The following is a 26,415-nucleotide window of genomic DNA, read 5'->3' on the forward strand; positions in this document are numbered from 1 at the left end:
GCAATTTTATTAAACCTTATATTTAGAAACTGTATGACTGCATATGTTTTATTCAAAAATAATACCGACACTGGTATGAATAAAACAATTGCAACGAAAACAGGAGAAGTGGACGCCTACAATTCAGCAATGAAACTCTTTAAAGAAAGAAGAATTCCTGCCTACTCGTACGTTATATTCAATCGAGATACCATAAACATGGATCAAGCTACTGTACTTACAAATTACTTTGGTGAAATACCAGGTCTTGGACCTTGGTTATGGATTTTCGGGTATAATGACTGATTTGGAAAACACACACACACACACACACACACACAAATAAAATTGGGCATGTAAATAACTCGTTGTTTTTATTTTTGTTTATTTCATTGATAGAATGAATTGGGAATATGTCGTTTTTCAAGTTTGGTCAAAAAAAGATTGAATATTATTTTATCAAATTGGCAAAGAATCAAATAAAATAAAGAATGATCGAGGCAAGTCGCGCATTATGGTGTTTAGAGCAATCGCAATTGAGTATACTTGAATCGAACAGAGTAGCTCCGACGAATGGTGGCATATTTCAAAGTCTCCTCATCGTAAGTTGACGGTAAGCAAATGGGTTCCTCTTTTGAGATGCGTTTTACAGATGCAACGGAAGCAGCTGTAATTGCTCCAACAGGTTTGATTTCTTCCGCATCGCAAAAGCATTCTTCAATCTCACTAACTGGATATCGAAGAGTAGTCACGATTGGATTTGCTTTTTTGAAAAATTTGACAATTCTTTTAGTAAAAGACTTTTTCTCTGGCTGAATTTTTTCAATCTTGACAATCATGATTGAAAATTTTTGTCGTTGTTCTGTCGTTGGTTTGTTTGTTTGTTTTGACGATTGGTTGTATGATATGAATATGATAGAAAGCGCTCTGTATTTATAGGCCCCGGCGCTAGAGTTTTTTCCTTTTCAAAAAAAAAGTTTGTTTTGATCTTTGTCATGTTTTCTAATCGCCGATCGAATAAGTGCATAATTACTGCTTCACCGCCGCCGCTGCCATATGATCTGACCACTGATCGCAATATACAATTAACAGCTACTAAAAATCGGCACTTCCGCTCGCCAAAGACAATAACAAGCAACAATCTCTCTAGAACACAATATTGACATAAAATGAAAATTTTGTAAACAACCATCGCCCCTTTCTTGGCTAAAGGGTGAGAGTGTTAAACTACAAAGAGAGTTGCTCGAGTTCGAATCTCGACATGAACATACGAACATATATCAGCTATCAATTCCTCACAATCAAAAAATTTTTTTTATTCACAAGCCATAAATAACAGACACAAATGCGACGCTAAATTTTTAAACAACTCGGTCAAACTGATCAAATTAAACTACAAAATGAGTACCCTTCTTTGGTGAAAGATCTACAAACTACATAACAACCGCACAAACATCAACAAAAAAACACCATTTTTTTCTAGAAAAATAATTGTTTTTATTACAGCTCAACTTTGGAACAGATAAAAAGTTTTTGCGCGCGCTTGAATCGGTGGTGGTGGTGGTGGTCTTGTATCTGCTCACTTGGAGCGTAGAGGTGATGGTGGTGGTGGTTTACTGACGGTTGTTCATGCCGGGGCCATCGACGGCGAAAGATCGACCTGACCGCGTGGTGATGACGACTCGGGATGCGCCAGAACGGAGATCACTCCACAAATGGTGGAAAGCCCGTTCATAGGACTCCTCCAATCGAAGAAGTTCGGTCTTCAACAGGTCTCGGCCAGCGGCATCCAAATTTGACGCAAGAGCGTCGTAGATTGCTTGCCAGGAGGGTTCGCGTGGGAGAGCTTCCTGGTCGAGAGGCTGCTCACCAGGGAGAACAACTGTTTCGGGTCCTTAAAAAATATTTAATAATCAAATTACAAAGATCAAAATATAAACTTACGTCGAGACCCCACAGAAGATTGGAGAAGTTTTCCCAATTTCTGCTTGGATTTTTGGGCAAAAGCCCGGAGAGGAGCCTGTTCCCGATCGCGGTTGCCACCGGCGCGACCAGTTTCCACGCTCTCCGTTTCCATATCGGCGGTGGTGGTGGTGGGATCCTCGTGGATGGTGGCCGAAGAGACGGTTGGGGTGTCGAGAAGTTCGACGGCATTCGCTAGGTTAGCTTGCGCCAAACCAATGCTTTGTCGAACCTTGTTCTTCGAAGCTCTGGTTTTAGCAGAGGTGCTGGCTCGCTAAATTATTTTTTATTTACTTGTTTGGCGTAAAAAATTAGCGGATGATAACCATTTAATTTAAGTTTCATTTTAATTTAAGTTGAAAAAGTTTATGAAAATTTGTGTTTTTTAATGATTATGGTGTTAGAGTTTGACGAACTAAATTTAAGAATGATGATTTATATTAAGTTTCAGATTTTTAAGTTTTTTAAGTTTATAAAGATATTATTTTTGTTTAGTTTTATAGTGTTTGATCCTAACTCCATTAAGGTTGCTAAAGATGAGTGATTATTTTGATCAAATTTATATTCGGTCATTTTGTATAAAAAAATTTTTTCATTTAACAAATTTATAGTATTTAGATTGCGGAAATGCGTGTGAACTTGTGTGTACTTACGACCATGGCGAAAGGTGGGGGTAGGTAGGGCAAAGTCAGGTGACGACGCGCGAGAACTGGAAATTGAGAAAAAATCGAAAAACGACTTTTCTCTTTGCTGTTCCAAAGCAAACTGACGTGTTTTCATCTCTTGCCCTGAGGTAAGCAGCTGTTCTAGAGAAAAATTTGCTTGTTTTTCTTGGAAATGGAGAAAATTACCACGAATTTGAAAAACAAAAACAAGTGATTCTAGAAGCGTCTCGATGCGATTGCAGACCAATGGTGGTGGTGGTGGGGCTTGGCCCGCGGCGGGATAATTATCTTTGGCAAATCGATAACAAATCCGAATGGCATTTGATCAGTCTACAAAATACAAAATAGAGAAAACACGCTTTTTACTTTTTTTTGTTTTTTTTCTTCTTGAAGAATGAATAATGCAACAGAGGATGATGATCTTTTTTTCGATAAAGATGGTCTAAACGTTTTGAATTTCTCTTTTAATTATTTTCAGATATGATACGATTATTTGAAATCGATAAAAGAGTATTCCCGCCAGTCTGGTTTCTAAACAAAGAAGATACATATGAAAATCGAAAAGAATATTATGAATATATGAAACGATTATGGAAAACAACGAAAAGACTGCACCCAAACACCTGACTAATTATTTTATTGTACTGTACAAAAAATACACGTCAATTAACATAATTAACACACTTGTTGATCTGAACATGCCCAGAGGGCGATTTGCAGGGAGCTAAAAGTAGACAAATTTCAAACTGCGCGCCAAACGGTGTTAGCCAATCACAGACAACTTGCATCGCAAGGTACCCACCCATAGATATAACTACTCGCAGCGCACAGCGCCGCGTTCGCCCTCAGGCATTTCTCTTCCGCGGCTAGGGTGGACGCTGCGTAATCCGCATTTCTTTCTTTTCAAAGAACTTCTTTCTTTTCAAAGAAAGATTTATAAAATGTCCATTGATATTAAAAATTAAAAAAATTATACATATACTAATTGTAATTTTTTGATTTTTCAAAAAATAGATAATAATTTCATTATGAGCCGTAAAGACCATAATTTGCAAATAAAATGGGACAAATTGAATTTAAATAGTAAGGGGTGTGGGTGGGGTTGGGGACATAACTGAGATTGATCAACTCAGAGTTCAAACCCTTCGTCAAGCCCCTTAAATTTAAAAATCATGGAATGGGGCTGAGACGGCCCGAAGGGCCGTCAAGCCCCTTAAATTTAAAAATCATGGAATGGGGCTGAGACGGCCCGAAGGGCCGTCAAGCCCCTTAAATTTAAAAATCATGGAATGGGGCTGAGACGGCCCGAAGGGCCGTCAAGCCCCTTAAATTTAAAAATCATGGAATGGGGCTGAGACGGCCCGAAGGGCCGTCAAGCCCCTTAAATTTAAAAATCATGGAATGGGGCTGAGACGGCCCGAAGGGCCGTCAAGCCCTTAAATTTAAAAATCATGGAATGGGGCTGAGACGGCCCGAAGGGCCGTCAAGCCCCTTAAATTTAAAAATCATGGAATGGGGCTGAGACGGCCCGAAGGGCCGTCAAGCCCTTAAATTTAAAAATCATGGAATGGGGCTGAGACGGCCCGAAGGGCCGTCAAGCCCTTAAATTTAAAAATCATGGAATGGGGCTGAGACGGCCCGAAGGGCCGTCAAGCCCCTTAAATTTAAAAATCATGGAATGGGGCTGAGACGGCCCGAAGGGCCGTCAAGCCCCTTAAATTTAAAAATCATGGAATGGGGCTGAGACGGCCCGAAGGGCCGTCAAGCCCCTTAAATTTAAAAATCATGGAATGGGGCTGAGACGGCCCGAAGGGCCGTCAAGCCCCTTAAATTTAAAAATCATGGAATGGGGCTGAGACGGCCCGAAGGGCCGTCAAGCCCCTTAAATTTAAAAATCATGGAATGGGGCTGAGACGGCCCGAAGGGCCGTCAAGCCCCTTAAATTTAAAAATCATGGAATGGGGCTGAGACGGCCCGAAGGGCCGTCAAGCCCCATTAAATTTAAAAATCAGGGAAGGGGGCTGAGACGGCCCGAAGGGCCGTCAAGCCCTTAAATTTAAAAATCATGGAATGGGGCTGAGACGGCCCGAAGGGCCGTCAAGCCCCTTAAATTTAAAAATCATGGAATGGGGCTGAGACGGCCCGAAGGGCCGTCAAGCCCCTTAAATTTAAAAATCATGGAATGGGGCTGAGACGGCCCGAAGGAAATGAGTCATTTCAAATGACAGTTCCGAGTTTGAGAGGAGCTGCGTCGTCGGAGAGTGTCTCTAGCTCAATCACTTTGGTCTGGATTTGCACAGCCAATTCGACTCCTCAGAAGTTGTTCTTTTAAATGAGTACAAGAAATATGGGGGTTAGAATTATGCTCCGCAAAACTTATTTTCACGTATTTTCCAAGAAAAATGGAGAAAAATTTTCAATTTATGACTATTTATAATTAATTTATGTATTGTTAGCTATAATTCATTATAATATCATTATTTATATTATGAATTATCTATTTAAAGCGTTTAAAAGAAGGATTAGAATATTCCGGCGAAATTGATTGGAATTTTGCGTGGCCACCCCCTATCACGCGCGGTTATGCGTGCGCGCGCATGATCACGTAACAGAAAAATATTGCCAAAAAAGGCAGTTTTTTGTTAATTCTAGGGAAACCGTAGATGCTTCCCAAAATTTTTTTATCAAATAATGGTCAGAAAACTCTACTGATCATCCCCTTTTTCAAATTTTTAATTTTGGGCTGACTAACATGCTCAACCCATTTTTTGCCATTTTTGGGGCTTGTTTTCTCGTCAACCCTCTATATTTTTGAAAAATTTTTAAAGAAGATATTTCATATTTAACCTTATCTATCATATATCTAAAATTGAGAAAGATACAATAAGTATTTCGAGCACTTGATTTTTGGGCGCGAACCCTACAGATAAACGACGAGAACTAAAATGTTTAATTCCAAAACATGAACTGCAAACAATCGTTAACCGTTGAAAAATACCAGTACTGAAAAAATACCATCTCCAGCTGTTACTCGCCAAGAAATTTCTTCCTCCTTCGCAAGCTCAAGCAGACTTCCGTCTTCATGAACCGTTGTGTTGATCGATTTCAAGCTCAGGATCAAGATTCCAAAGGAAGCGCAAGAAAGTAAAAGAGCTGCGATTTGAAGGCTTTCTATGAACTCGAAAATTGTCTTATGAATCGAATAAATTTCTTTCAAGTTCGTTTCTTAGGAGAAAATTCCGGTTGTCCGCCTTGTTGGTGTTCATTTGTCTAAGCGAGCACATGCTTCTCTTTTTTTAATTTCTCTCTTAATTTCTTCTTTTTTACAATATTTTTAATTCGTGTCTTCTCGTCAAGTCCGTATTTTTTTTATTTCAATCAGACTGGTACGCATAATAATGCGCTCTATCACAATCGGACAGCTTGACGATCCAACCGCTCTCAGAACTATTCTCCGCATAATCGTGTCATCGATAATCAGCAGAAAAAAAAGTGTTAAATGATCCATTTTATTATATCATATAACTTATATGTGAACCTATAAATCACTCTGAGCTGCCAGCTAATAAACTTGTTAAACCTTTACAACGTAGTTTTAGCGGTTTAAATATGCGCAAATGAAAGTTCAATTTTTCCAAAGTGCATTTTTTGTAACTAAGGGTTAGACTTGCATCAAGCATTTGGACTTTTCTCATCGACTAAACTATACTTCTCCATGTTCCATTCTGCGAATTGAGAGATGTTCCCGAGTTTGTTTCTGTTTTTATTAGCTGTTATCGCTGCTCAATTAAGGAGGGAGATCGAATGCGAGTAAGTTTAATAATGGCTGAAAAGGACTGAGTCAAAATTTTAGAGACCAAGAACTTCATGACACTTGTCTGACTGAATGTCGACTAATTTACATCGATTGCTTGTCGGACTGCGATACATCCTTCTGCAATAGCGAATGCTTGCTCGACTTCCAAGGTTAAGATTCTAATGATCAGATGTCATTTACCAAATTCATAGACTGCGACTCTTTTTGCCCTTGTGGATATAACTGTCCCTCTGGATGCGAGGATTGTGACCACCCTCTTTGTTTGCCTTTTTGTGAAGATGCTGAACTTAATAATGACGAGTACCAATTACAGTTAATTATGGAATTTCTGGACATTTTTTGTCGCACACTTTTCACAAAAATGTCCAGAAATTTGATACATAACCTTGAAAAAAATGTCCCACCACAATTGCTTAAAATTTTTCACGGAGGAAAAAAAAACGTTTTTTTTTTGAAAAAATTGATTAAAACAATAATAAAGTGCGATGAAGCAGCGAATTTTGCTTAAAATACTAAGATTCTACAAGAAAAAGTCTTCTTCGTAAATAGAATAACCTTTCATAACTCAAATTTGACTATAAATTTCGGAGTCGAAAATCTTTTTTGAGAAAAAATGTCCAGAAATTTGATACTTTTGGTTTTTAAAAGTGTCCCAATTAAACCCCTTAAAATTCGAAAAATGTCCAGAAATTTGATGTCCAGAAATTCCATAAAAAACTGTATGTTTGAACGAAAAAATCGACCAAATGGTATTCCTATATATTTTTAAATAAATAACCAAGTAAGAAAAGGACCTGTGTTTGAAGTCATCTTCACCATTTTTGGGAAACTATGATTCTTGCTACGAATCTTTCCGAGAGAATGTGTCATCGTGCCCTTGCGTAGAAGATCAGACTCAAAAGGAACCGGTTTGCACTCCTTAAAAACCGAGAACGTGGATATTTTTAGGGCGACGTCTCTATACTATCCATTCTCCACGATGTCAGTCAAAGCTATGTTATGTCTGGAGATGGATCATCGAAAATTTCCGCAGAGATAGAAGAACAAAAGCGAGGCCAAGTCATGTTCGCAAAACACGCGATCATAAAAGAAAAGCTTTATCTTTTTGGAACCGGAACAAAGGTTACTTTAAAACAAATAAATTTCAATAAATATTACTTAGATCGCGATTCTCTTCGAATGCAGCGTTATTGAAATCGCAGAAAAATTAATCTATAATCGCGATGAACGAGCTGAGGCACTGTCCATTACTGAAGGATCTCAAGGTATGTAAATCAATTTAACCCTTCTTTAATTTTTCTAGCTCTGATATGCTTTAGCGAAAATTCCAATGAGTGCGAGATTTTTGATGGGCGTACTTCTCGACGCACCCTGAATTCCACTTTTACGCATGATCTTGGAGGCCTCGGCTATTACAAAGGACAGCCAACATCAGTCGGCTGCCAAAGTACGAACAATAAGAAAACAGAGACTCTTACAGCTTCCGGATGGACGACTCTTCCTGATTTTCCAGAGTAAATTTGAATCCTTCTTTTGCAGATCATAGTTTTTAGAAATTACGCTAGCCATAACCTAATTGGCTTGAAAAATGGTGGAATGATCCTTGTTGGTGGATATAATGCAGTTGGATATTTTTCCCGAATATGGCAACTAAAAGACAATAGGTGGACGAAACTTGGTGATTTACAAACTGTAAAAACTGGTCATTTTAATTTGTTCATCCATTTTAAGGCACACGGTCTCGGGTCTGCAATTTTTACGGGCAATTCTATCTACGTTTTTCCAGGAGGGCCGAAGACTGAAAACGAGCATGCAATTCAACGGATCGATTTTACTGCTGGAGAGGACTTCTTGCAAACACAGATCATCGGGTATCATTCTGGATGGTACAAATACCCAATTCTTCTTGAAACATCTGCTTATTACTGTCGTTATTAGAGAAAACGCTGCCGTGCAGTCAAATGATATCAATAAAATAAAGAGACGAGCATTTGTTTCTCTCAAGAAACAATCATAATTATTGAGATTACGCAAGGCGATGTGAGCTCAGCAGATTCGTAGCTGCAAGTCTGAGCTCGTAACATTATAAAACTGCTGCTAAACTTGACCATTATTTGCCAAGGGGTTCGTAAACAGTGCATTTTTAACTCGCTCTTCAGAGAAAACTTTATTAATTCAAAATAACGAGAAATAAAATGTAAGTTTCAGATTTCAATAACTCATAATTTCGCTTGCAAGGTACAAAAAGCAGAAACAAATAATCTTTCCCCGCCGAACAAGTCTCCAGCGAAAAATCATCGACCATTTCCGCAAAAATCACTTAGAAGAAATCATAGAAGAGAATCCCATTGAAGACGAACTGATGAAAGCCTGGCAAGCTGCTTTTGAAAAACAAAAACTCGAAGAAATGGAGCGAAATCAACGAAGAGGATCTTTTTAATGATTTAAATAAAATTGACATCGTTTTGAATTTATTGGTATTGCAACTTTACGTGAACTTTTAAACAGTCAATTAAAGATTTTGAGCGATGAGTTTAGTATTACTAAAGGATTCTGATATGAGGAGATGTAGGGTGGAAGTTTTCTTTCTTGAAGAGATGGTAAATTCTAGCCGGTTTCTTTTGTGATCATCTGGCGTCCGAGGCCATAAGGAGTCATCCCTTTTTGGGAGGCCACTTGATTAGTGCCCATCTAAAAAGTTATCTTACAACAAGAATAATTCGTATTTTACGTCTTCTCACTTCAGATCACGCCCAATTAGCCCGTTTGATTAATAAAGATTGATGGAAAAATAAATTGGAAGCGCTCCAGAACGCGCTCGTTACCGCATTGAAGGCTCACCTGAAGACTGATGATGTTTTTGCCCGCTTGAAGGGTCGCTTCTGAAAAATCTCGACGGTTTTCGTCGGCCATTTTTGCTCCAATAACCGGGCCTTCGAATTTCTTTTTCTGGGCCATCGATCCAATCTTAAAGAAGTACAGTTTCTATTCGAGTTCGAATGGGAAAACTTACATTATACAGTCCTGTCTGGACCTGTGCCATATTCTGACCATCGGTCAAATCGACAGTTTGAAACAAGTTGCTGCTCGGCACACCGTAGTTCTGCGCTGCTTGAAGAAAGAATGAAATATTTTCATTTGCTTTGTGTCCTCTCAGCGCCTAAAAATAGCGTAAAAATGTAATTCAAAAATATATCTTAAGTGAAGTACCTGTAATTTAATTTTGCTGACGTCATGCGGGCGTTTACATATTCCCGGCTGAAGGACGTCCATTAGAGCGCATAAAATTGTTCCATCGGAGAGCCATTGTCGGAAAGCTTCAGGGCCTTCTTCGTTTGGGCCATCGACGTTTGTGATGTCGCATAGCCAGGCGATGATCTCTTGCTCGTCTTCTATCGAGTACTACAGACCGTTTAAAAATGTTTTTTCGTTTACGGAAATTTCGTTGTTGAATCAAAATCTTGATAATAAAAGCCGCGCGCGGCTGTTTTGTTGGCAGAAATTATTTCCTATATGGATTTATGAAACTGTTAAGCAAAATTATGGGTACTTTTATTAGCACGCGGAGAGTCTACCGGAGTTATTACGGTAGTAAACGATCCGCAAATAACGATTTAAAAAATTACCTTGGCATTAATTTTGTCCGCCAATTCGCGTGTCAGTCCGTATCCCTTTGGTCTAGTCGCCATTTCTGATATTTCTCTCGCTCGAATTTACAGTATTATTTCTCTAAAAAGAACAAAATGATCAAATAGACAGACAAGAAAAGAAAGCAAATAAGAAAGAAAAAAGAGAGGTGATGAAAAAGGAAGCTCCAAAAATCGTTGAAAGTCCACTTAGTTGAGTTATCTCTGGCCGGTTTCTTAGCGACCGGGATTATTGGCTCACTGTAATGCTCTCACAAATTCCAAAATTCAGATCTTCTGAATTCTCAAAAATGCGTCATTTTTGCCCGGCCAGGCGAAATTTGCTCTAGGCCAGCCCGAGCGTAAAAATTTTTACAACGTAAAAAATCGCCACTGAACTCTGAAAAAAAAGAAGGAATTTTGCGAGATGAAAGAAAGTTGAATCGATTGTGATTTGCCAAACAACACGTTTTTAACGCCACTATAGATGGACCGTTTTACGATCGAGCTTTTTGGAGCGGTAATTTTTTTAAAGGTTCCCAAGAAAAAAAATATATTTTCAACAAACTGGCAGAAAAATAAATTTCAGAAAATATTTATTCTATAAAATATAATGAATATGACTCCCTAGAAGATCGAGAAGTTAGCTGAAAAACTGGAAAAAATTTAAAAAGACGCACTTTGCGCGGCTTTTCTACCCTTGTATGTCCCTCTGCCTGATGCTTTGAAAAGGATGTAAGAATGAGTATTCAAATTAAGCGCACGTAATGTCTAGCGCAGAAAGAAGGGATCAATTCGTATCCTTCCTTCCAACTTGTCAACATCGATCCGATCCCCTTTGCCAAAATCGTCTAGCACCGACTCTGGGAACGGACACAAGTTCATTATGATTGCCATTAGTAAATATTTGATGCGCTTTGAAACTCTTCCCACTTACTCGCTCCAACTCAAATTGGTGTGCTTCCTTTTTCTCACCTGCGGGTTCACAAATGTTCTTTCACTAAAATTAACCTTGTTTACGAAATATCAGATTTGAGATAGAAAATATTAGACAGTTTTCTTTAAAAACTAAAAAAGGGCAAACTGGTGTTATGGAAATATTTCCATGCTTCAATCGCAAGACCAAATCATAATCGAACCAAAAAGATACATTTAGGTTTAGATTTTAGCAGCTTTTTGGCGCTATTCTTCACTGCTTTATTTTGGTGCGCGTGGATCGAACTTGTCAAGTTGATATTTATGCAATATTATTGCGCGCGGCAAGAACGAAGCATGTAAGATAAGCAAGCGTTTGTTCACCGACAAACGTGCAATCTTGGCCCCTTGCCATTGCCCGGACATTTTAATGCCTTCTCGACTTCTTATTATAAGTTAAAAACTGGCCGCGAATATATTGTCTCCAGCTTTTTTATATACAGATTTGCATTTTCAAAGGCAGCTCGCGTCAAGCCAGACATCCTCCCGTCAAGAAACTGTATTTAGAATTCGCATAAATGATGGAATTGCAATAAAAACGTCCAAAAAGAGCAACGGCTTGTTTAGGGAAGGATATCAAAGATTGACCATGTCAAAAAGAGATTAGAAAAGTTTGACAAGGCTTAGCAGTTCTGGGAAATTCGACCTTGATGAGGACTAGAGTCCATGATTTTAGCTCTTTCTCTCTCTCTAAGCAGATTCTAAGCAGCCAAAAGCCGCGTGCGGCTATTACAAAGGCTAAACAGCCTTGAGTATGAAAAAAAGAAGCTGACGGCTTTGAGATCATGACTTTTCTTCTGGCATTCCACCAGATTCAAGATAGTTCATCGTTGAAAACAACTTCTGTTAGTGAAGATAAAGTGAATCCAATACAATCTTGACGACTCCAACTCCTTCCTAAGCTCTTCCCAAAGGTGTTGGTCTTATTTCTAAGTTTGGCGCCATGCCAGGCCTCGCGGTAGCCATACTGCGGCCACGCCGCGTTGTGGCGCTGCTGCCCGATGTTCGAAGCGCTCGCCAGATAGTCGTAGTAGTAGTAGAGTCGAGTCGCACTCCTGACATTGTGCAAAACGGGGACTTTTGTCGTTTTCCCCATGTCAATCGTAGTAGAGTGAGTAATTCGCTATTTCCCTAGAGTAAAGACCGCGCTCCACCCACACCACGAGACGGGGACACACAGTGATCCCGTGACGCGCTCGTAGACAGCACACCCCAAGAAGAAATCCACAGAAATAGAGATAGAAAAAGAGAGAGGGACTTGAAATTCACTTACTTTCTTGGCCGAGAAATTCCATTTCTGGGCAAAGGTAAATGTATGCGTAAGCATAAACTTACCGACATCTTACATGTACCGTTGCTCAGAGACGGTCTCGCGCTATTATCGACGATGCTGCTTGTTTTCCGTGGAATCAGTTATGACTTGATGTTGATTCTTGACTTGAGGCATAAATTCCTCTCTTGCGGTTGACGCACCTCAAGAATGTGAGATTTGGGCCACCAACGATGCTTTATTTCTTCAAATCCCATTCTGTATATTTTCCGTATCTGTCAGAAAAGCATATATAAAGCGGTAGAAAATCCGGAGCGTAGCTGGCCCACCGCCAAATCATCTGATGCGCGACGCCGGTGTTGGCGCGCCGCCAAACTTGAGCTTGGCAGCGCTCCAAGTCGCAATAGAATTTCTATCTTATTCCAGTTTCCACTCGGGGGCAAATCTCAGGACCAGGATCATCCGGCAGCGAAATTTTTTAAGTGTGTGTGTTGTAAAAGGCCGATTTATGATTACGATGACGATTAATTGGAGAAGTTTATTGGTTTTATGGGGAGTTAAACTTGACATTGAAAACTTTTGGAAGAAAAAAATTTAGTAGACTTTGAAAATGTTAGGTCAACAAAATAAAGTGAGACTGACCGCAAGAAAATTTCACAGACAGGAAGTCATTCTTACGAACTGAAGCGTAACGAATCGGGCAGTTTACTAAAGCTCAAGAAGTCGGCGAAGAATGAATATAAATATCGAGAGGCCTGATAAAAATATAAATTCTTATCAAGGACCTTCACAAACAAATCTGAGCAGGAGGAAGAAAATGAGATTTGACAGCAACTAGTTTAAAAGTGATGCAATAAAAAGGCATGTACAAAAGTGGAAGTGATAACTTGCGGGTGTTAATTTCGAGGTCAAAACCGGAGCTGACCCTGAACCTAGAGGTGTTGACGGCAAGCTCGCTCCCCATCAATCACAAGCTCACGAGATAATGCTCTGGCTAAGTCAAACAATTTTAAAACAGTTTCTTCCGTCAGGTACTACTTACTGCAATAACCATGAGAAAACAAGAGAAATTTAAGATGCGGCGACGATTTTGTCTCCATCGATGGAGAGGGTGGTCGGAATCGGCAACAGTAAGCGTTGATTTAGCAGACATCTTTTTAGCTGAGTTTAGGCGGCATATTTATTACAGTAACTGTGGTGCTGATTCTATGGGTGACAAAGTTTTGGCTGAGAAAGCTACGATTATGGTGTCCGTTTCACAAATCAGGAAAGCATAGATCCCCAGGAGAAATATCGGTAGACGACGATCTGGAAGCCGGCCCTGCACGACAATTAGTGGCGCCATACTCTGCATCGCCGTCGAAATATGCAAAAGGAAGACTTCCTCGAATGGCGAAGTCTGGTAAATACGTCCGCGGTGGTGTGATAGGAGGTAACTCTGGCTAATTGAATTCTTAGAAAGACACAAATTTCAGGACTTTCAATGGCCCTCTACGCAAAGGCCGCTGCTTCCGAGAAACGCTCATCAGTCACAATTCAAGAATTGCCGGAAGATCAGCCGCCAAAAAGAATGCCCAGACGATCGTCGCCGCGCAAGTTGAGCATGCTGCGCGAAAAAGCAGCACCAGCGCGACCACCGAATCCGCCGAAATCTTGGGTCGATGCCAGTTCTGGACGCGCGCCAGAACAGCAAGATAACTGCAACAGCGGATCATCATGCATATGATATCAGGCCCTTATCATTCAGTGTTGTTACAAGCTATTTAAAATAAGCTATTTATCAATTATCATGATACAGAGTTAGTTTGATTAGTTTTGTTTATTAAAAACCTGCCTGTACTAAATCTCATTCCGTTATTTGCGACTGTTTACGATTGATTGAAAACTGCTGGAAATAAATTGATTATAATCAGACAGAAAGTCAACGAGAAAATAAATTTATTTACTTCATCGGAAGATAAAAGGGTGTACTGCTCATTTTTCATAAAGATTTCAAGGAAAAATCATCATCAAACTTGTTATTTGGGATTCAAGAGGACAAAATGGAAGATAAAAATGGTATAACGAGTTGAGATTGCAAAAAATCATATAAGCGTAGTGTAAAGATTGTCTTCCTTGATTTCACGATGAATTTCCAATAACAGGCTCAAAGAGAATTTCTTCCGAGTTTCAATGAAGCAGGTTTGTCGAGAGGAGAGAGCAGCAAAATAGATTTACGGGATACACATTTCTGTTTGTTTTTTTTTTGATCACGTGAAGATTGTGTTTCAATATTGTATAATAATAGTAATAATAAAATAATAAAACTTGAGTCAGTCTTTGTGTATTTTTTTTTATTTTTGTCGCTAAAATGGTTGCTTGTAGAACTGGGAATTTTAAACTGGATCTGAGAGTGTTGCCGAAATTGTAGCGTTTCGCAATTTTCGACTGGTGAAATTTGTGGGAACAGGAGAGGAAAGAGAAGAAGAAGAAAAAATAGTTCAAAACAGGAAAATAGGGGCTTTTAGGTGAAATACGATGATGTTTTTTCTTCTTCATCTTTCGATTGTTTTGCGAAAAATTAGAATAATCTTCATTCAGGACACGATGTAGTTGGGAGCTGAGCTTGAGCTGAGCGGTGCGTTGGATCCTGCCAAGCGTCCGCAGTGCGTTTTTCTGTACAGCTGGATTTCCTCGTCTGAAAATTTATGGTAAGGTTGTTGTCAGTTCCTTGAAAGACAGGGGATCTTGGTTTGGACTGCCATAATAAGCCCTCTCCTAAAAATTTTCTCACCTGAAAGAAATAAGTCATTATCGCAAATCGTTGTATCGTCAATTTCATCCTGAAATTGTCGAATATGCTCATCGGCCCAGGTAGACAGGAGTCGCTTCAGGGAGTCGTCAGTAGTAAGCAGCAGTGTGTGAGTGTTTTCCTTGTTGTTTTCATGAGGCGGCGAAATTTCGTGGCGCTGCATTTTGCTCGATCGTTTTGTTGAAGAAGAGGAGGAGGATCGGCTGCGCGCGCTAGAAGAGTGCTGGAGTTGGGAGTTTGGGCAAGAGGCGTCGGAGAAGGAGGGCAGACTTTTCCAGTTGCTGGGAGTTGCCAGGAAGACATCGTCGCAAAGATCATCTTGGTGAACAGTTCTTCTATCTAATCGACAGAGACTCAGCAATTCATCTGCAGGGTCGAAACTGTTCACAGAATCTGTATCGTGGCTCGACTGGTCCTGAATATAAATTTGACGAAAACGAATCGGAAATAGCTTCAGTATCAAGGTAACTTATTGTATTTTAGGACATAATTTGGATGAATAATCCCAAGGCTCCGGGATCTTATTTCATGATAATTATTCTTATTTTGGGCTCTGAAAATATGACGAGAAAGGACTTTTGTTCATGTTTTCAAGTCATTAAATTTCTTATACGATAATCCATCAGCGTAAACGTAACTCGAGGGCGTGAGTTCATTGTTATTGATGAAACTGAATCAGCATCGAGCTCAAGATACGATGGGAGATGAACTTACATGTATAACAAGCTGATCAGGACGCTTGAGCGATTCGGGATGATGATGCTGGTGCCGCGTTGTCTGTTTGTACTTGACTGTCTTTTGAGCATTCTGGCGGGGGACAATTCGAGGCCGAGGGCCACTTCGATTCTGAAAGAAATCAATTTTAACACGGCACAATAGACACGACGTTTTCCCGGCTCACACAATAAATTCTTTGATTTCCTGAACTCACAAAAAACTTGATCCTTGGAATTCGCTTTCAAAGCTGTTTTAGGATTCTCAATGTTCTGTACTAAAGGGCAGTATTTATCCTAAACAAAAGTAATTGTTCTCGTCGATGTCTCCAAAAATGAAATAACCAGAAAATAGAGCCTCCTTCTCAAAATACACCTTGAGAAAAACCAGTTTCTAACTGTCATTAACATTTTTATAAAAGCTATTCAAATAGTATCTCGATCTTGATACTGTCAGCTAGCTCTAGCAATGAAAGGTCGTTCACAGGAAGAAAATATACACTGTTGATTCAATATTCAGTACTATCTAACTGACTTTTAGCCAAAAATAATGACATTTTTAACTACTCGGCTTATAAGTCGAAGACTAATCGTAATGACAGATCAAATAAGCGTCTCGTAAAGCAATAATCTTGAGTCAAGTATTCATAAAATCATTTTACGTCTCCCGCAATGGCTTGAAAACATCAAATCATTGTAATACTGAATAAATAATAATTCGACAAAACTGAATGTTAATTCGTTAACTCGAAAACAGGAAAGGAAATTATTAGTGTTATCTTATCGCGACATGCTAATTTATTACGATTATGAGTCAATTGACCTCCCAAGTAGTCCTGGATAGTAATAAAAATCATCCTGACAGATGATTAAGTCGAGACATTAAAACTAGTGTGACCTTAAAATTAAACCAAAGAAGCAATAAATTATGAATCTCTCAAAAATTAACAAATATTCCAGACATTGTCGCGCCTCTGGCAAAATGGAACATTGACTGTATGAATAATCAGCGTAATTTATGTTGGATATCTGTATTGGCTTCCACGATTTCGCGGAAAATTCTGATGTACCAAATTCAATATTGCCTAAAGATTTGACGCATATCCACTTCAATATATATGAAATACAGTCATTCAAATAAATACAGATTCATACAGTAAACACTGTACGTTATTCTCTCCTTGTGAACGTGCATGCACAATTTTAAGAGAGGGCTTTGCGTCATCTCGCGAGAAAAGAAGTTACTAATCCATTTGTCAATAATTTATGCGTTCAGTGATTTTGCCATGGCGGTAACTACAGTAACAGCCGTCTGCGTGGGGAAATCATTCAGTCATGGCGAGTGAATGAATATGCAAAGGGATTAGTAACAAGTCTCCAAGTCGACAGGGGAAGTTTTATAAACCAAATGGATGGGAAAGGGGCGTATTATATTTATGGCAACTTTGAAAGTGTTGGTGGGAAGATGATAGGGGAGTAATGAACTCGTTTTGCCGGATGAGAAAATTAAATCGGTAGAATATGCCGATACAATAATTGGATTGTAAAACAGTGGGCTGACTACTAATTTTGATACATATTTTGCAATACTACGTTATTCTAAAATTTAATGAGTAATTAATTCAGAATGAGCGGAAATGCATCATCATCGTTTAGAATCATGTCTAACCTGGTTCAAATGGCGGCTATCGAAAAAACCGACGACAATGACCAAAATCGCCATGGGAGTGAATATCGAGTCGACCAGTGGGCTGACAATGCACAGCCCGACCGCGGTAAGAATTAATATGCGCAATCTTTGCGCGTCCAAAGGTTCCATGATTTCCGTTTCAGAATCTATCACTTTGAAAAATCTCTTCGTTGATTTCGTTGTTTTTACTCTTTCGCCAGTTTATCGAGTCACAATTTCTAAAAAAGAAGAGAGTAACTTTATGACCTTTTCATTTGCTGCCCGGGATCACCGTGACCTCAACTGACCTCGGACATGTAAATTCTAGCTTCTGCGATAGAATCTCTTTCTATAATTCTCTACAAGTTTTGGACTCTTCGAGGGAAAAAAGGGTGACGATTTTTTCAAGTAACGTTATTTAGTGGAGCGCGATTTTTTTAGTGAGAGAGCTCGAGCATTCAACTGGGGGCGCCGCCTCACAGAAGAAAAAAAGAGCAGCGCGAGCGGAGCGCTAAGCTGCGGTTCGAAAAACGAACTGAGCTTGTGCATTCATCTCAATTAAATGAATCAAAAAGTTCAACTTATGTCTGGAAGAGCAGGTTGTTGTGGGGATATAAGTTGACAGGTTGAGTCAGAATTGAGTAATTTGAAGGCAACAGATCGTAAATCAATTTTATAGATGCACTATTCTGAATAGTCTATTCACCATCATCTTAAACCATCGAGCATGAGCCCTTATTTCTGCAAATTTCAATTTACGATTTAACAAATGATGGTACTAGAGCGCTTGAAAACAGTACAGTAAATTTTGACTTGAATTGTTTGAAGAGTGGTTAATATTGAAATGACTCGTTTTATGATAACTTTTATTATGCAAATTATAGAATAAAAATCAACGAGCCAAAAATCAAAGAATCGAAAATCTTCTTTTACTAGTCGAGCTTCAGAATCAATCAAAAGTATTATAAAGGGCAACTCGATTGCATCATGTTTGCAAATTTTAAGTTCTCCTAAGCAAGTCATTCCTATTACTAAGGTACACTCTGCTCAAACAAAATGCTACTCAAGTCATTACAGTTGTCAAATGATACCGTAACAAATTTGGTTGAATAGGAAACAATTTTGACAACCGATCAAAATGTGGGAATCTTAACAACTAAGCTAAACGACCGAGTTCAGTTTCAATTCGAACAAATCAATTGAAAACGTCAAGTCGAGAAATCGCGGCTTAGCAAAAAAATGAGAAACACGGTTTGCGCACTCATTTGGAAAGAAACAGACGGATGCCCAAGCGTCCACTTGACACTTGGAAAGCCATAAAATTCAGGTCAAATTTGGGAAGGGCGCAAATATGTCTGCAGGAATTAGCAGCGTAATTGTTGGGGTTCTCGTTTCTGGAAGAATGAATATTGCCAAAGGATCCGAAGGGGTTAATTCAAACGGAGATAGGGTCATTTTATCTGAAAGTTTTACGTTTCCCATTGAAAATGCTGACCTTGGCAACTTGAAAGTAATCGCCTTCTATTCCTAGATTAACGACTTTTTTACGGTCGTTAATACGGACCATATTATAAAAACATAACTTACGTAATTTTAACGCCTATTTCTCTTTGTTATGAAAAAGATGCGAAAAGTGCCTTGATGAGTTGCTGAAGAGCAAATCAATCGCCAAAAATGGGCGTTGAAACAAACGCACAATGGTGAGCAAGTGGCTCGTTCTCGAAAAGAGAGGAAGACGAAGAGGGCTAAAGACCAAAAGAAACCAGTTTTGAGCATCTTTCTGTATTTCCTCAAGGGCGAAAATGTCGAAAGATCTTGGGCGCCCGTTGATTCAGAAAAAGTTACAGAAAGAATTAATTATAAGACCATTACCAAAGAGTTAATTAAGGGATACTCATCCCTAAATTGAGGACCTTAATGTTACTTCAGAAAAATAAACTGAAATAGACCCTTTTCTCTGATAAAGAAGAGCCGCGGAGGTTTAGCATAAAATCTCTATAAAATTCAATGATTAGGATCCTCTGAGCTCTTTATACGCCACTCAGTGCGCCGATATTGATTCTTTAACTATAATCATGGAACTAGTCAACCATCCCATGACGAGCATCACATAAATATATATTTTTATCTTTCATTTTTATACAGATGCTTTTTTTCTAATGCCCAAAAAAGAGTGCAATTCTTCTTCGACCCTAAAAACAATTAGGGTTGCTAGCAACTGTAATTCACTGTAACCACTTTCGAAACAATTTACAGTAGTTTTATCGCTGTATAAATAATAAGAACGGGGACCAATTTTTCTGCCAAAAAATCAAAATCCACCATTTTCTTTCAAGTATTCATCAAATATTGATGCTTGAAAATCGAGCACACACATTCGGGCCAATACAGATTACCAGATAAAAGATAAATGCGATGTTTAATCGATCAGATCTTGTTTAAAATTCAATGTACTCTTCCTTGATTTCATGAAAAGCTGCGCCTTTCGTATTTCGAATACAAAAAAGTGGAAAAATTAATCGATAATGCTAAAAACACCCTTTCTTACCACCAGAAACGTAACATATCTACCACGGGTTCATTTACATCTCCCGTTCAGTGAGATCCGCAAGGGTTCGCCAGAAAGCTAGAATGATAAAGGAGAAAGAAATGTTCAATTTCTATTTGATATGAAAAGTACATGTTTTTAATAATGAGTTATTAATTGAAAGTAACAGTATTTCATAACCAGGTAATTTTTAAGGAAATTTGAGCAATATGTTCGACGGTTATAAACTATTCGGTGGCCAATATTTCGCTACATTTTTTTAAATAATGATTAAAAATATATATATTTCACGAGAATAATATTTTTTTCTCTAATTTCATTTTTCTTCTGATATCTTCTCATTTCTTAAATTCCATTTTCTCTATCCTTGATAACTATTCCGGAAGTTGTTAAAGAAGTTGCTTCATTTTCTTTCTGCTCGAGTCTTTTTTAAAATTTATCAATTTCGGACGTCATCTGGCTCGTCAGATTTTTGTCGACCACTCCGCTCGAGACGCGCCATTTTTGAAAGGTCACACAAATTGAGGGAACGAGGGGTCGACAGTTCTTTGCGGGTAGAACATGCGTTTTTCTCTCTAGATACCGGTAGAGGAAATCTCTAGTTCAAGTTTTGTTCGTGGAAGAGTTCAGGGAGGCCTTACGAAAATTCTAGAAAATAGCGAAAAATAAGACTCGATTCTTAGTCGCTCAATTTTCACGAAACTGGCGACTTCATAACCGTCCAGGGATTTTCGCTACGGAAGATTCGCTTCGCTTTCTTTGTCAAAAATATTAGGCATTCGATTATCGAAACTTTCGCTTCGAAAGTCTTTTCGATACAAGCTTTTTATGGCGAAGATTCGCTTCGCTCATCTTTGTCATTTTCTAACGAGCTTGAGAAAGATAAAGGTGAGCGAAGCGAATCTTCGCCACAAAAAGCCTGTATCGAAAAGATTTTCGAAGCGAAAGTTTTAATTATCGAATACCATTGTATCTTCTTGACGAAAAATCGAAGCGAATCTATGTCTTTCTCCAGCTTATTGAATAATGACCAAGATGAGCGAAGCAAATCTTCGCTACGAATCCTTTTTGTCGCGAAAAATCTTCATTCCCCTGAAGATGCCCTTGTTTGACCAATTCTGCTGATTATTTCTCCTGAAGTGAATGCGTGATCTGCTCATTGAATAAATATTCCTGCTCCTGCTGATATAATCTGTGGTGTTGGAAATGAATTCTTGAGAAACTAGCCTCGGTGGAGGAGCTACTGCACAGCGTAGCGATTACACCACGGCGGCGCGAGCTCTAACTACTTTCAACGTGGATAATTCAGTTATCGCTGAGTTTGGACGAAACTGCACCAGACCAGAGCGCGCTTCCAGCTCCCGCGCAATACTACTACCACCAATACCACCACCATCACTTAGGGTGTCGCCAGTAATTTCATCTTCTCCAGGGCTGTTGATTCCGACTAAAAAATGACTAAAAAAGCCATTTAGGTGTCAATTAATCTCACAAAAATATTTTCACCTGTTATAAAGCAGCCCGAGTAATTATTGTAAAGCGTAAACACGCGTTAATACTTGCGGGTTACCCGGAAAAAAGTCGCGAGTAATTTAAAAGGAGTCGAAATCAACAGCCCTAATCTTCTCGACATAAAGTTCCAAACGCTTGAAAATTCATTATTTTAGCAAAATACTCGGCATTTAAGATATCATCATCAAAGCTATTTTCCAGACTTCGGGCTCAATTTTGATTGATTCGAACTGAGCTACTGATGAACACCGTATTATTCGATCTGTATTTTGATCAGAATTGATCACTCTTTTGTATTCTATCATATCATGGTCAATTATGGTAAAAGATAACAATTATTTCTCCAGGTACATTCTTTTTTCTACATCAACTCGATCAAAATCAATCAAATATCAGCTTGGAGACCCTAGTATCCAGGAACCCAGCGGGCAGCGGGGGAGCTGGACCCGCTGATAAGTCGTAAATTCTTATCGCTTTACCATGTTAGTCGTGGAATCGAGGATTAGGAAATGACAACTTGTTACCAGTCTATTTTTGTAAAACTTATCATAGACCCCCACACTCGGAGACGATCAAAATTTACAAACAATTATGTCTTCTGGACAAATTCGAGCGTTGCGAATTCTGAAGTCGCAATCTTTTCACGTCGCAATTTTTTAAATATTTTGGCTTGACATAACAAGCTCTTCCTATTAATTTCGAAGTAACACGAAATTTAAAAGGGAGCGATAAGGCCTGAAAAAAGAATAGAAGAGTTTAAATTTTAAACTTTAAAAGTTTAAGAGGATTGCCTAATCTATCAAAGGAAAAAATCACCGTCAGAAGGGCCGCCCAAAGAGCCGTAAACAAGAGATTATGAATCTTTTTCGTAATAAATGCTCATAACCGAATCTGAGTATAGGGAGAGTATTAGCGTTCTTCTGTATTGTCAATAGAGGAAGATTTTAAAGGGGGTTATCCTTCAAGCTAAGCCGACGAAATTTCCAAGGGGAAAAGAACTTCCTGAAAGGTGAAGGAAGGTTTATTTTTGGGTGAGTCCAGAATTATGTCAGAGGGTGGACCCGTGAAATTTTCAGTTCTGCAGTACGGTCTAGTATCGCCTCCCGTTGTCCGGTGTGGTGGTGGAGCTATCTCGGCAGCAGCAGTGGTGTATGGCACCTGCGTTTTCGGGGGAATACATCTTCGGAGGACCTCTGACACGGAGCAAAATCCGCCAGAGCATGTCCCTCGAATGATAACACCGTTCTAGAGCTCGCGCGGTCTTTTGTCAAAAGCTTCGAAGGCCTTAGAATAACGTGTTTGAGCGAGCACTTCCGCCCAAGAAATAAGAAATAATAACCACTTCGCAAGGAAGATGAATACATCAGCGATTCTTTCTGCGGATTTCTTGATATTCGAGATCAGGAAACGAATAACAAACGATTTCGAAAAAATGAAGAATTGTTGCTCAGAAGGAGAAAACAAGAACACTTGGTGTTTATTGCATTGAATCCAATATGTTTCGGACCCTCAAAATTCGCGTTTCTGAAAGCACTTTTCCAAGGGAAGAAATGTCAAAACCTCTGCTGAATTCGAGCAGAGTGGAGACTTTATCTATTTTAGTTGCTTTCAATGCTGAAGCCTTCGTTGATTGAACAGAGCGAGGGAACGTCAAGTGGAGAAGCGGTGAGAAAAGCGGATGTGTTTCATTGAAATTCTAGTGCTGAAATATACTGGAACAATCGGAACAATTTTGCTTTTTATATCTAAAATATGAAGAAGCGAACTTGGCGCAATCCGTCTGCATTCAGCACGATTAGCCGATTCGCCCAAATCAAACAATTTGCAGCCAGCCCCATTGTATCATCAATAAACTAAACGATAATGATTCATTCAATTTCTTTTTCTTCGTATTTATTACTCCGATTGGCTCGGTATAAACAGAGAGTAATAAGAACTAGAGCTTTATTTAGGCAAAACATGGTTGCTAATAAAAATGTTAGTGAGAGCAAGAACTGGATTTCTATTTGGCGATAAATGAAGTAACCACGAGAAGAGTTATTCAATTTGATTCAAAGTCGCGGGTTAGCAAAGGTGGAAGATGATCTCAGTCAAGATTATTTTGACCAAAACGAATTCTGTAACCGACCGGCTTGTGCAAATATACATTGGCGGAAGTTGTAAACAATTTAATACGCAACCTTTCCCCTAGCTCTTTTTGAAACAAAGTTATAAATAGAAAGTCATTCAAATACTTAAATTAATCACCTAAGACCCTCGTTTTTATCATAAGTGCTGATCCAGTGTCAAAATTCTAGGGAAATTTAAGCCATGTGTACTTAAAACTTTCAAGTGCTAATTTCCTTCATTTTTTGGAGCGGCAGAATTTTCACGAGACTGTAATTTGGTTGGACCTGGACATCGCGGCGCCTTGATTCGCAGACCTTTTCTATCCCGACTTCCAGACTCCTCCTGTCTGATTCGAAGCAGGCGATAAATCGAAAATGCCGGACGCAATAATTGGCTCCTACTTCGATTCTTGCGAAATAAGGGAATGCGTTTTTTAACTCTTTCCTTCTTTCGAACGATTAACTCTCCAAGTTCATGCATAAGGATGATTTCAAAAAACTTTTTGTGGGGCCGGAAATCGTAAAAACTGCAAGTGCAGTTTTCTTCAGCTCGTCGAGACAAGTCGAATGATGTGTCTAACTCCTGATAATTCGAAGGATTGACCGGTTTACCGGCTGGTTACCGGAAAATACGTTGTCACCGGCCGTTTTTGTTCTAGAAGTGATAGACAAATGTTTGACACCGGAAATCAGTTCTCCTGCAGGCTAAAAGATGAAGGTTTTATCAATACTCTGAAGAGAGTTATCACTAAAATACTATTTTTGGCAAAAATGGGACTAGAAATTAGGAACGTGCAGCAACAACAAAATTTTAGTAAAAATTACTTTTTTTAGTGATAACTCTCTTCAGAGTATTGATAAAACCTTCATCTTTTAGCCTGCAGGAGAACTGATTTCCGGTGTCAAACATTTGTCTATCACTTCTAGAACAAAAACGGCCGGTGACAACGTATTTTCCGGTAACCAGCCGGTAATTCGGTCAATCCTTCGAATTATCAGGAGTTAGACACATCATTCGACTCGTCTCGACGAGTTTGACAAAACTGCACTAGCACTTTTTTTACGATTTCCGGCCCCACAAAAAGTTTTTTGAAATCATCAAGATTACCAGAACCATCCCCAGGATTGACGACTAGACATCAACAAAGATAGACAAATAAAATGTCGTATCTTTGTCCGGAAAGGTCTCATTGTTATCTTCAAGAAAGCTGGAAGAAACGCGAATTCAGCGGAGTCATTTTCAAAGGCGATTAGACGGGCAAAGCCGGAAAGTGATCATCGGGTGGAGATGAGCCCTGTCATCCGTTGTCTATTTCAACTCCCTCTTCAAGTGAGTGATTAACGTGGAGCAAGAATCTACTATCAAGTGTTCACTAAAATGAAACCCAAGAACGCTATTGGTATCTATACTTTTTTGGTATCTGAACTCTTCTTTCAAGCTGACGAAGGCAAGAATTGACGAGACGAAGGGTCATTAACGTGACTGGTAGGAGATAACGCAGCTTGAGCCTTGTTTGAACCCACCCATACTGGGCCTCGGATAATGACGGCTAATTGTGTGCTCCAAGAGCCTGTACTGATAACATCCGCCTAATCCCTCATTTTCTGAGTCAGCCTAATACTAAGTACGGAAGTTTTTTTTCATAAGCATTTATTTATTTTACGCCAGCATCTGCACAAACTCATCATAGTTGACTTTTCCATCGCCGTCAATATCCACATTTCGGATCATTTCGATGATTTCCTTGTCAGAAACATCATCGCCAAGCTCTTTGAGGATTTCTCTGAGCTCCTTGGTTGAAATGAAGCCATTTCCGTCTTTGTCGAAAACTCTGAAGATAGTCAATAAAAAGCATTTTTTTCGTCGAATACCTAAAAACGGCGCGGATAGCTTCTTCTCCTTCTTCGTCACGATTAAAGTTCGCCATCAATTTGATGAACTCGAAGAAGTCAATGATTCCATTTCCGTCGGCGTCGTATTTTTGCACAGCGTCCTAAAATACTTCATAGAAAAAAGACTTGTCAAGAAAATTTCAACCTCAATTTGCTGATTGGAAAGGTCTTTCTTGGACTCCTTTAGTACAGTCGCAAGCTCTGCAGTCGTAACAGTCCCATCTTCATTCTTGTCGTATTTTTTAAAGGTTTCCTGGTAGTGCTTGAGTTTTTCCTCCCCAAGCTAGTGAAAAATGTTATTTGCAAAAAATTCGGCTTTATAAAACCTTTTGAATATCGATGCTCATTTTCTCTGCGTAGCGTTGAATATAAATCGATTTATTTCCTGAAAAAAACAGCTCAGACTTAGCCTATGAATGACTCAACTTCCGTTTTCAAGTCCCCCTGGTCCCCCTTCACTACTTGAGTCTCTTCGACTCCTAGGCGACTACTAAAGCGGAATTCCCGAGTTCGTGCGTCCAGTACCCCATTAACATGCCATGAGAACTCAGCCCAGGAAGCTTGTCCACGCTAGAATTGCTCTTGACTCTATAATTTCGAAATTGAACGTGTGTGCCCTTGCTTTTCGGTTCAATCATGAACCGCTAAAAAGTTGAAGAGTAAATCTAGGGTAATCCGTGCTTATTTCTAGTAACTGGGTCAGTTCAGTGGAAGTCTTAGATTTCCGCGCTTTTCTGGGGAGAGTTTTGACTCAAAGAAAAATAGAATTTTCTCAAGAACAGAACCTTGGAGAGAACCTCTCGCCCTTTTCCAAGCTCCTTATTGACAATAAGTTATTGTTCAACTTTATATAAGTCTGTGTATCCCATATTATGACAACCTGGCCC

The 26,415-nt window shown here is 39.2% G+C and overlaps 6 protein-coding genes across 6 annotated transcripts; 2 read left to right on the top strand and 4 right to left on the bottom strand.

Annotated features, from left to right (window-relative positions):
* Positions 1-1,570: 1,570 nt before the first annotated feature.
* Positions 1,571-2,600, bottom strand: LOC145712093 (uncharacterized). Its single transcript, XM_081789780.1, has 3 exons — positions 2,595-2,600; positions 1,924-2,215; positions 1,571-1,873 (listed from the first exon to the last, which is right to left on the bottom strand). Exons 1-3 carry the CDS (start codon positions 2,598-2,600, stop codon positions 1,593-1,595), a joined length of 579 nt encoding a protein of 192 aa, XP_081645906.1. The 3' UTR covers positions 1,571-1,592.
* A 4,549-nt stretch (positions 2,601-7,149) lies between these two features.
* LOC145709980 (uncharacterized) lies at positions 7,150-8,419 on the top strand. The gene is made up of 7 exons (XM_081787673.1): positions 7,150-7,172; positions 7,215-7,331; positions 7,372-7,545; positions 7,586-7,688; positions 7,727-7,937; positions 7,977-8,115; positions 8,155-8,419. Exons 1-7 carry the CDS (start codon positions 7,170-7,172, stop codon positions 8,359-8,361), a joined length of 954 nt encoding a protein of 317 aa, XP_081643799.1. The 5' UTR covers positions 7,150-7,169; the 3' UTR covers positions 8,362-8,419.
* A 458-nt stretch (positions 8,420-8,877) lies between these two features.
* Positions 8,878-10,168, bottom strand: LOC145711918 (transgelin-2-like). The gene is made up of 5 exons (XM_081789611.1): positions 10,050-10,168; positions 9,634-9,825; positions 9,437-9,583; positions 9,265-9,390; positions 8,878-9,114 (listed from the first exon to the last, which is right to left on the bottom strand). Exons 1-5 carry the CDS (start codon positions 10,110-10,112, stop codon positions 9,031-9,033), a joined length of 612 nt encoding a protein of 203 aa, XP_081645737.1. The 5' UTR covers positions 10,113-10,168; the 3' UTR covers positions 8,878-9,030.
* A 3,189-nt stretch (positions 10,169-13,357) lies between these two features.
* LOC145711120 (uncharacterized) lies at positions 13,358-14,208 on the top strand. Its single transcript, XM_081788849.1, has 3 exons — positions 13,358-13,424; positions 13,466-13,726; positions 13,770-14,208. Exons 1-3 carry the CDS (start codon positions 13,397-13,399, stop codon positions 14,018-14,020), a joined length of 540 nt encoding a protein of 179 aa, XP_081644975.1. The 5' UTR covers positions 13,358-13,396; the 3' UTR covers positions 14,021-14,208.
* A 7-nt stretch (positions 14,209-14,215) lies between these two features.
* LOC145711711 (uncharacterized) lies at positions 14,216-17,905 on the bottom strand. Its single transcript, XM_081789405.1, has 5 exons — positions 17,776-17,905; positions 17,468-17,706; positions 15,800-15,931; positions 15,068-15,500; positions 14,216-14,971 (listed from the first exon to the last, which is right to left on the bottom strand). The coding sequence occupies exons 2-5, from the start codon at positions 17,615-17,617 to the stop codon at positions 14,871-14,873; spliced, it is 816 nt and encodes a 271-aa protein (XP_081645531.1). The 5' UTR covers positions 17,618-17,706; positions 17,776-17,905; the 3' UTR covers positions 14,216-14,870.
* Positions 17,906-25,287: 7,382 nt separating this feature from the next.
* Positions 25,288-25,961, bottom strand: LOC145708177 (neo-calmodulin-like). The gene is made up of 4 exons (XM_081785829.1): positions 25,855-25,961; positions 25,674-25,811; positions 25,508-25,629; positions 25,288-25,467 (listed from the first exon to the last, which is right to left on the bottom strand). The coding sequence occupies exons 1-4, from the start codon at positions 25,873-25,875 to the stop codon at positions 25,296-25,298; spliced, it is 453 nt and encodes a 150-aa protein (XP_081641955.1). The 5' UTR covers positions 25,876-25,961; the 3' UTR covers positions 25,288-25,295.
* Positions 25,962-26,415: the final 454 nt, after the last annotated feature.

This window comes from Oikopleura dioica, chromosome 1, assembly GCF_907165135.1.
Source record: "Oikopleura dioica chromosome 1, OKI2018_I68_1.0, whole genome shotgun sequence".
NCBI classification, from domain to species: domain Eukaryota; kingdom Metazoa; phylum Chordata; class Appendicularia; order Copelata; family Oikopleuridae; genus Oikopleura; species Oikopleura dioica.